Source organism: Vigna radiata, chromosome 7 (genome assembly GCF_000741045.1).
Source record: "Vigna radiata var. radiata cultivar VC1973A chromosome 7, Vradiata_ver6, whole genome shotgun sequence".
NCBI lineage: Eukaryota > Viridiplantae > Streptophyta > Magnoliopsida > Fabales > Fabaceae > Vigna > Vigna radiata.
In genome coordinates, this window is record NC_028357.1 from 31,672,675 (window position 1) to 31,683,686 (window position 11,012).

Here is an 11,012-nt window from a genome sequence, read left to right on the forward strand (position 1 = left end):
TATATATATATATATATATATATATATATATATATATATATATATATATATATATATATATATGTGTGTGTGTGTGTGTATGTATATTTTGTCTAAGGTAGGCTTGAAGGTCACCGCGTCCATAAGAATGGATCTGATTTTGTGACAGTAAGCATGTATCGATGCTGAGCAGGTGCTGATATGGTCGAATACTGGGCATGCCAGATTCAATTTTAAAATTTTGGCACTTAGCTTGTATGCTACGCTCACAGTAACTCCACAATGCCAACTATAACATAACTAATCACATTCCATGTGTTAATTAACGTCACCTAGTTAGGTTCTTATCACTGTATTGGGACCACTTGGTTGCAGACACTATTTTTTAACGTCTTAAATTTATAACCATACGATATCTTTTTTCAAATTAATAAACTTAACCATCTACTATTGTCAAATCATTCTTTTTCTAATGGCCCACTTTCTGATTATGACCATCCATACTTATAATCAATTCACCACCTCCATTTAGTATATAAAGTATATTCTTTCGCTCATTCAAACTTACATATACATATATTTCACTGTTGTTAATTTTTTCAACTTGTTAGATTTAACATTCTTTCTTTTAAACTTTTCAAACCAATCTTATATTTTTCCTTTCTTCCTTTCATTTAATCAAAAACACTTTCACCTTTCTATCGTTATTTCATTGCTATTTCTTTTACTATATAGGCTTTCTCAACTACGCTTTGAAGTTACTTATCTAGATCATTCAAGTACATTGTCTAAATTATGAAAACTAAACTATAATAACAGCAATACCATAAAAAAATAAATAAGGGTCTGTGGGCAACTTATTCCGTATAAACTTTCTTAAAAAGTAAAATAAGAAACAAATATTTTTTTCTATAAAATAAAACTAATTTATAAATGTGACGCTCGGACATCGATGAGGACGGGGAGTGATCCCCGGTGCAAGAGGCATGGAGTGTAAGAGGTACAAATAAGGAGCGACTTCTGGCAGGCTTCCAGTGGAAGGGACACATAGACGAATCAAACATACACCAAAATGAGAGGGATCTAGAGATTGTATAAGTATGAGACTATATAGTTGAAGGATAGCTTAAAGGAATTTATTTGGCTACTCATATTAACAAAATGCATTTGTTTTTCGGTAGCCTAACCCATAAGAAGTCTATGATTAAGTGTGTTTAGCATAGAGTAATTTAGAGATGGATGACTTGAGAAATTTTCTCAGAAAATGTGCGAGTGAGGACAAAACATACGGAAAACATTGTGTTGATATGTGGAAACATTCAATAGTCCTTGTAAATTGTGGGAACTTTACAATAACATTAAAAATGACAAATAAGATATATATAAATTAATTTTAGCTTAAGAAAAAAGATATTTATTTATTTTGCTGAAAGTATATATGAAGGTATTTTTTTATTTTTTTTATCAAAATGAGTTGCCAAAAGGAATTCGTGTTTGATGTTAGTCGTGGTTACTGACTGACCTGAGCTCAGACATCATTTATTCGTTTTCATATAAAAATTTGAATAATACTGATGCTCTTCGTTGAAGGGGAACTTTTCCTCCCTCCTTTTGTTTCAAAATTGAAGAAATAAAATATATATTGCGTTAATTAAGAATATGGTCAAAATATTCCTTGTAGAATTAAATAAATATTTCTTTCTGAATGAAATTTTAAGAATAAGTTAGGTCAAGTCATTTTTTAAAACATCGTTTTTTTAGTTAAAGAAACAGGAAAAAAATAAGGAGAAAAAGTTCCTTTCACTTGCTTCCCAATTTCTTTTTTCATTCACATCTCACCAGATTAAGAGAATTGATACTTTCAATAATTTTGTTAGGGAAAATATATTTTTACACAAATTTTGTTATAATAGTTTAATGTAATATATGTATATTTTTTTTATTAATATATTATTTATTTGTTATTATATTGACGTATTCTAAATTTAATAAAAATTAATATATATATATATATATATATATATATATATTATATTAAAATTTTGTATTAACCTATCATTTTCCATTTTGTTATTTTGAATCTTATTTTTATTAGTTCCCTTATAAATCAGCTATGGTATACGATATACACTTTTTAAAATTAAACTAACTAAACAAATTGAGCACCTTCGACAATTTTTAGCATCTTTGGAACAATTAATTATATGCATCATTATTAATGTTTTAAGTAATTATAACTGGTTTTATTTAGATAAATTTTCTAAAAAAGTTTTTGAGATAATTAACTTTGTTTTGTTGCTGTTAAAATCGGCTTTTGTATATAGAAGGAAAAAAATATAAAAAAAAAAATCATGAATTTAAAATTAAAACCATGGTAACACATTTATTATTATTATTTTTTTCTAAATTTCAACTGCAACACATTAAACTTGTTTTATAAAATTTAACATTAAAAAAAAAACTGAAAATGAAAGCACTAAGTTTTCCTTAACACGCTTTTAACGAGAAAAACAAACAGAACTTGAAAAATTTGGTGCCCTGCAATCAACTTCTCAATCCATATAAGATTTTGGACAAGCATCTCAATTACAGTATTTTTTTTTTTTTAACATCATATCATTAATATTAATATTAGATGTACCATAAAATAATTTTTAACAAAGTTTAAATAAAATGGACCAAAGATTTTGAACCCAAGCACCTCCTACGTATGAATCGTAATGCATGGAATGGAAAAGCCAGATATCATTTGACAGTCGTAGATTGAATTGTTCAATTCCATGAAAGCAGACCAGTCTTTTTTTATCAGCTTGAAGATTCGAAGAAAGATCGATAAAGTGATTATGTATACGGTAAGGTTATACGGTACAACTCCATTTTTATACGACGGTAAGGTTACGCGCTTTAAAACTAAAGCTACGAGGACTTTTAAATTCGAATTTTGGTTCAATTATTATTTTATATATTGTAAATTGCAATACTTATTAATCTAGTAAAGGAAATTATCAATCTAAATACTATAATATATTTTTTAAAATACATTTATATATAATTATTGAAAATTCTCTAATTTCATATTACATATATAGAAATATAAAAAGTTAAGTATCTAATAAGAAAAAACATATATCAATTCATTATTTTAAGAATTTGATTCAGAAATGATGTTAACTTGTAGGGATTGAGTTAAGTTTTAATTCATGTTATATCACTTCACATGATTTTTCTTAAAGACCCATCAATAATAACACTAACCTTCATAAATTATGATTTTTGCCTACTTTTATTTCTTAATAACTTATATCCCAAACAACATTGTTATGCATCCTACTATTTTTTTTATTGGTTCTCACTTGAAGGAAATAACTAAACCATATAAAGTAAAAACAAATAAAAATAATAGAAACAATTAACGCAAAGGAGAAAAAAAAAATCAACAGTTTTAAGATTTTAGAATAGATCCTATTTGAACCATCTTTTGAGTCATCTCATTCATTTCCTTTAATTTTTTCTTTTTAGTGTAATGACACAACATGCATTCATAACATGAACAAAATTCTCCCTCCTTTAATATGGTCATCCTGAATTAATATTTCAAATATAGTCTTTCATGATCGCTTAATTATTGAACAAGTTGCTTTAATAACTCAACAGAAGACTAAATTGAGTTTTTTTTTTCCTTAATGTTTCTTCGCAAGCTTTTGATGTTGAATAGTTTACAAAGACAAAAAATAATGTAAATCCCAAAATGTTATCGCAGATTAATTTCAAACATAAAGATCAATTAAATACATATATAATTGCATATTTCTTTTACATTAAATAAACTCCTTAATATATTCAATCATAAGACATCTCTCATATAAAAACTTCGACATATATTATTCTATTAACACAAATATTGATTGTACCATATGACCATACAATCTCGGAGGAGCATCATCGTACAAGATGACAAACAAGTTTAGATATGAATACTATTAAACACAATCCAATCAAGATTATCGGTAAATGTTGCTTATTAAGTAGCGGGTCATGATTAGAAGTCCGTTAATCATAAACTCATATCAAAATCTATAAATACATATCAAAGGTAAAGAGATAGATGATTACATTTATTACAAATTTGAGATTTATGGTGATCTCTGATTGGTTAAATTATTGACTTGAACATCAGAGTGTCTTGACAGGTACTCGCCTGTACGGTTTGGAACTTGGACATCAAGAAGACAGAAGGAAGTTAACTAAAAGTATTTAAGATAATCTAAGCTAGACTGAGAAAAATGTGAAAAAAATGTTTTGTAGAGATCATCAACCTGAAATATATATAACATTTTTAGCAGCAAATTAGAGATATACATGAATGCTAGCATGAGACCGATCAATTCAATTTGGTGTTATTGTTTTTTTGCTTTTTATTTCTTATTAGTTATGATGGATTCTTAAAAAAAAGACAAAAAAATTTTGTTTTATTGAGTAGTAAAAGAAGATCAAAACATTAAAATTACTTGTCAAATAATGTAAAAAATGTTTTAAATAATATTTATGTATATATCTCAATTGTAACATAAAGTTGTTTAAAATACTATACACTTTACATCATTTTTTTAAAGTTCATAAGAGTAGACACTCACACATCATTAAACACATTTGTACTTATTAGAGACATTTAATGAGTAGTAGAAAATAGTTCAGTTATGTACATTAGTAGAAGATCACCTAATTTTAACTATATACACGATTCAACAAATGTTGTTTTATGTTCTTCATTAATATCATATTTTAAAGTTAATTTTCACAAATTTCTTCTTTAATGTTTCTTCAACAAGAGATGGTGATAGAGGCATAGGTTTAAAAAAATGGAAGGATTACAGCAAGTCATCAAAATTGAAGTTTGGATTTTCATTTTCATCTCTTTTATTTATTTTTTAATAAAATACATCAAATAAATTAATCTACTCAGAATATAAAACTAAAATTTAGCATGTGATAATTACCCAAGTCATGTAAAATTAGCGTTTAAATTGGAATTGTCTACTAATATTTGGACTCAAATCACCAACTTTTAAAAATTAAAAGATTGAATATCTTTATTTAAAAGTGGAGAAGAAATAGAAAAATTTTAAATTGAAAACTATAAAAGTATTTTTAATAAAAGCAACTCATAGATTGTTTCATATATTGAAAAATGTTATTTATGATCTTCATATATTGAAAACGGTTATATATTGGCTTTACTATATCACATTATTATTAAACAATTTATTCTCACATTATTATTAAACAGTTTTATACTGTAGGAAAAAATTTCAAACTATTTACAATTTTTATATTTAATTTACATTTAATTATAAATTTTAATAAAATATTGGTTTATTTTAAAGTAACTAAAGTTATTTTAAACAATTCCAAATGTCATGTTACAATTCTATAGTTAGAGAACGTTATTTTAAATCCTTCAAAATTTGTTTACACGCATCGGTCCTGGAAATGCTAAACCAAGACTAGTATTTATAATGTATTTTTTTAATGTCTGTTTATTACGTATGAAAAGTTGTTGGTTAAATGACAAGTAAGATTAGCATAAATTTGTAGTTTCGAGAAATAAATTAAAATTACCATTAGCATGATAAAGCCACAAAGATTTTCAATTCAAGGATAAATTATGAGTTGAGCTAGTTGTACAAAACGTGTCCAAGGACGCGGCACGTGTGTAAACAGGACAGACGTGACAGTGAAGCGTTGGTTGACATTTTAACGGTGTTAAGTGAGAAAGACTATATTCAACTCTGTTTATAAAATGAAAGACGAAAGAGAACAGCAGTTTCCAATTTTGCTTTATAAATGGGCTAATTTTTTATTTAATTTTTTTATCATTTATGATGTAAGGTTAGCATTGGATTCCCTTGGATGTGGATTTACAGAGTAAAAGAGTATCCTTAAAAGAAATGAATGTCCGGAATAAACAATTATTTGGCAAAATATATGTTAGGAATAAGACATAAAGTGGTAGATTATGAAGAAGAATGGAGAGGAAGCATGGCCAGCTCTTGAATCACCTCCACCATGGTTGGCCTTTGCTCTGGCACTTCATGGGTGCACATAATTGCAAGCTTTGAAAGAATTGCAGCTTCTGACTTAGAATAATTTCCCTTCAGATTTTTGTCAACAAAATCTTCAAATCTAAAAGCTTCAACTGCAACCCGGATTGAACCCCCTATCAATGCCTTTCCAGATAGAACTTGAAGGACAATGACCCCAAAAGCATATATGTCACTCTTCTCAGTAAATCGCCCAGTAGTAATATATTCTGGTGCAAGGTATCCCATGGCAGCACTTGCTTTAAGAGCTGAGAAAACTACATCCTCTGCAAGAAGCTTAGGGAGGCCAGCATCCATGATCAAGGGGTTAAATTCATGGTCTAGAATAACCTTTTCAACTGAAACGTTTTGGTGTACTATTGTAGGCTTGCTTGTTTCGTTGTTGTGCAAATAACCAATACCTGGTCGTGAAAGAAAAGTCAATATCAAACAGATATCCAGAGTTGCATCTGATGCAGAAAAGGGAGAAAGGAGAAGAACTAACCTTTTGCAATACCCCTGATGATAGAAACCCTTTTGGACCATTCAAGTACACTGTCACTTCCATCTTCCTTGTCAAGATATTGAGACAGATTGCCCCTGGTGGCAAAGTCATAGACAAAATACCATTCACCTCTGCTCCTTGAGTAGCAGAAACCTTTCATCTTAACAATATTTTCATGTCTCAGAGTGGTTAATAGGATCAACCCCTTCAAAAATTCGTCTTCCTCAGTTTTGCAGCAAGTCGCGCTGATGCTTCTAATGGCCACAAGAGAACCGTCTCTATGAACACCTTTATAGACTGCTGAGAGTTTGCTCTTACCCAGTAGATTGGCCTCGGAAAGGTGTTGTGTTGCGGATTCTATCTCGTCTATATTAAATCTAAAACGGTTCAGATATTCAAGGGATAATCCACTTGCATTTTGACCATCGGCCACTGAGTCCCAACCATTATAGTAATTCTCAAGATTAACAAGTGGAGATGAACTTCTGTAGAAATCTTTGGCCAGGTAAGGACTAGGTTGGCTTTCAGAACAATCTGACGTGTTCCTAACCCTCTGCCTATGGCGGCGGTATCTGACAAACATGAAAATTCCAGAACTTAAGAATGTAATAATGGTAGTTGTCACACTCGCGGCAATGACAAGATGGAGAAACCTTCCTGATTTTGAGCAATGCATCTGGTTACAGTTCAAGTGGGTAGTCGCAGGATTCGATAAAGTTATCGAGGGATTATTATTTATGGATATATTTCGGGAACTAATCTGACCAACGCTATATATTGTATCATTGTTGCAAGTTTTCAAAGTAGAAAACCCAACTGCGCAGAGATCTGGGTTGTTTGCACCTTTGAATCCTTCCCCTAATCTCCGCAATGCTTCATTTTCATTTTAAAGTACTAATCAGTATATGTCCAAATGTATAAAAAATAGGTGAATAATAAAATAAAAATAATGGCATACCAGAAGGAACTGTCCCTGAAAGAGAATTGTTTTGAATATCTAGAACTTCCAAGTTTGCAATATCAGCTAGTGTTGCAGGGATTATGCCATTGAAGTTGTTAGAGCTCAAATATAGCATCCTTAGGTTCTCCAAGCTACCCAAGGTTAGAGGAATCTGACCAGTTAATTTGTTATGTTGCAAAGAAATAGCACTAAGCTGCTTCAACGAACCCAGTTCCTTGGGTATGTTCCCCGCTAACTGGTTATAGCCTAACTGCAGCACTGAAGTACAAAGAACATGAGAATTTGGATTAATAAACAAAACTCTCACTAAAACCCCTCAAATTTGGTGCCAAATACAGGTAGTCTTGTTAAAAATCAATTAAAAGGGATTAATTGGATTCATTCAATATCATTCATTTTTAACACAATGGAAATGAATAATGCATACTAACAGATAAGCATGGAATGGAGAAGTACATTTACAATTCTGGACACCCAACTTGGAAGCTGGACTTAGTCAAATCCATATCATAATAGTTGTAACGCAACTTAACTGACAGAGTGTTCGGCAGATGATTCACAAAATTCAAACCAATACAATTTCCTTCCATCATTAAAGGTATTCAACTCAAAGCAGTTAATAGAATTTAAGATTAAGCAACGAGGCTTCGTTTCTGTAGATAACTTGATACACCAAACTAAAGGATAAACTACCACAAAACTAAATACTAACCTTGGAGGCTAATCATGTTCCCGATATCAGGGGGAATTGTTCCAGATAGATTATTAACGTTGAGATAAAGATCCATCAATTCTGTTAGATTTGCAATCTCTCTGGGTATGTCCCCAGAGAGGTGGTTGAAATGTAGGTATAGACCTGACAAGCATCTGAGTTCAGCCACAGCTGGAGAGACACGGCCAGAAAGACCTCTTCCTGGCAATGATATATTCGCCACTTTGTTATGCTCGTTGCACGCAACCCCCAAGAACGAACCACTGCATGGATCACCATCACTGGTCCACGAGCCAAGCACCATGTCCTCTGGGTCCAGAGATTTTTTCAGGTCCATCAGAGCTCTCAGCTCTGCATTTCCACGAACCAGGTGTGAACTGGAAACTGCAACCAACACCCACAGAAAGAGGAAATGAAGGAAACTCATTTCCAATTCTCCAAAACTAAAAAGAAAGAGAGGCACTCATATGAGCTTTTGTCCCAAAGATTCTAACTTTGGTTTCGGTTAGTCTTTGCTTTGGAGACTTCACCTAAGACACTGAATGTGGTGGTTTAGTTTGTGCTTGTGCATAGAGAATGAAGTGGAGAAACGGAGCGTATTGGAAGGGAGAACATAGCAAATTAATTAACTTTGAGTTGCTGACAGACAGATCGGTTCACATTGCATTTCCAAGAGAAGATGACGGTCAGCAAGGATGGTAGCCGCTGTATAGAAAGCGTTTTTCTGTAGAATAATATTAAAGCCGCAATGAATGATTTTGGTATTGTGGACCACCTCAGTTTGACTGTGTTGTTTTTTTCAACTTTCCCATTTGGCTATAAAAATTGAAAAGTAATGATATAAATGAATTCCCTTATTATTGCGCAAGAGAAACATAAGGATGATGTTTGAAAAAGCATCACCGACCCCGAACCCATACGGCAAGGGAAGGATAAGGATGATGTGTGTTCAAAACCTGTTTGAATTGTGATGATACCAATTCAAATACTAAGGAAGAAACATTGCATTATTTTTAACGTTTGAATGAATATGATGGCTAGAAAAAATAGTGTGAAAAAGGACAAACGTGTGGGTGGCTTAAATTATGGCTTTAAAAAGGTATAGTTTGGGATGATAACAATTTTTTAAGTGGAAAAAGGGAGGTAGTGATGATCCTTTTCAATGCTCTCCACTTTACCAAACACCATTTGGCATTTGGGCATTAGCATGAATAAATAAGGTTGTTTATTTGGCAGTGGAAAGAAAAAAAAAAGGTCTTTCCATTTTGTTTTTGTTTGTTTGTGGTGAAAGAGACTTTAGTTGTCCTTAAGTCAAGACAACATCAAAGTTAAAAATGATGTCGCCACTCAATCTCTGCCACCATTATCGATATGATTGGAAAAAGGAAACATATACACAACTATGATAGAGGTCGCGAGTGTTGACATTTTTTTTTTATTTAAATTATTTTTTTGGTTTAAAAAGAGTTTTTAGTGTTACAACCAATATCAGCGGATGGTAGTTTCACTGCAATCTTAGATATGAACATGCACTTTAGGAAAGAAACAATTGAGATCTTTTTGTAAGACGTAAATTGTTTCTGAATTATGAGTAGAAATAAGTTATAATCTGTTGAGGTAGTTGTGTTTTTTGAATAATGATAATAAATATTATAACAAAAAATTCTTATGTTTTTTTTATTCTGTATTATAAAAAATCTTGAGGATCTAACAATTCCGCAGATACAATATTAGTAGTATCTTTTGAATGTTGTTAACCACTGTTCTGACTGCCAAATTTAAGATTATATTATATCTATTAAAAATATAAGGTTGTAATGAATTTATTGAAACAGTTTATTTTACATACAGAACCGAATTAGTTGTAATTTTTTTAATTTATACTACTAATTAGTAAATAATTTATGATGTCTTGTAAGAAGATCTCAGGAGAGTTGAAGAGAATGTAACTATTGGATAAATAGATTGAGATAATAGATCAAATAAAAAATAAAATTGTGAAAAAGAAATAATAATTCAGGTAGTCCTGACAAATATAACACACGATGATTACACAATATATATAAATAGTCAAAAACATTATATGTCTCTATATGTAATTATAAATATTATTATTATTTTCAGATTTTAATTTAATTTTTTATACTACAATATATTATTAAAATATATAACAAGCACATTTTAGAATTTTAATTTAAATTATGTTTTATTTTAAATACAATAATTACTAAGATTTTATAAATTTGTTTTGAATGAGATTCAACTTTTATAAGATATATTTAATTATTTTATTACTAAAAGAAATTAGTATGAGTAAAAATAAGTTAAATAAAAATTATTCTTATAAAAGTTACTTTTTCAAAATAATTTTTTTTCTATTTCTTTTTAAATATTTTGTTTTTCTACTTGTCTCATAAAATACAGTAGAATTCTTGTCATCAAAGATTATTTTTTTATCTCATCAATTTATATAATAGAATAAGTTCTTCTTTTAGTTTTTTTAGAGTCATTCAAGATTTTGATTTACATATAGGAGAATAATTTAGGTTGTATATGTATTTTTTGGATTATTGAGGGACTATGTTTAATTAAGATAATAGAGTATGATTGCATAATTAATTTGAAGTTTTTTTATGGATATTTTGTATATCTTAATGGTTAGAGAGATTAGTGTTAAAGAGACCTTACTTTTACTCGTTAGTAAGCATGGGATACTAAATTGTCATGCGTTTCTTCTTAAATGATTTGAGTTAAATTTTATATATGATTATGTTT

The 11,012-nt window shown here is 29.9% G+C and overlaps 1 protein-coding gene across 2 annotated transcripts; it reads right to left on the reverse strand.

The window, feature by feature from the left end:
* Nucleotides 1-5,896: 5,896 nt before the first annotated feature.
* On the reverse strand, nucleotides 5,897-9,029 carry LOC106765815 (probable LRR receptor-like serine/threonine-protein kinase At1g34110). Of its 2 annotated transcripts, XM_022783458.1 has the most exons (5): nucleotides 8,732-9,029; nucleotides 8,238-8,621; nucleotides 7,523-7,783; nucleotides 6,565-7,437; nucleotides 5,897-6,481 (listed from the first exon to the last, which is right to left on the reverse strand). In XM_022783458.1, the coding sequence occupies exons 2-5, from the start codon at nucleotides 8,572-8,574 to the stop codon at nucleotides 5,994-5,996; spliced, it is 1,959 nt and encodes a 652-aa protein (XP_022639179.1). In that variant the 5' UTR covers nucleotides 8,575-8,621; nucleotides 8,732-9,029; the 3' UTR covers nucleotides 5,897-5,993. The 2 variants fall into 2 exon arrangements, with proteins under 2 accessions (XP_022639179.1, XP_014506045.1); XM_014650559.2 differs by having other exon boundaries at nucleotides 8,238-9,028.
* Between the last annotated feature and the right edge of the window lie 1,983 nt (nucleotides 9,030-11,012).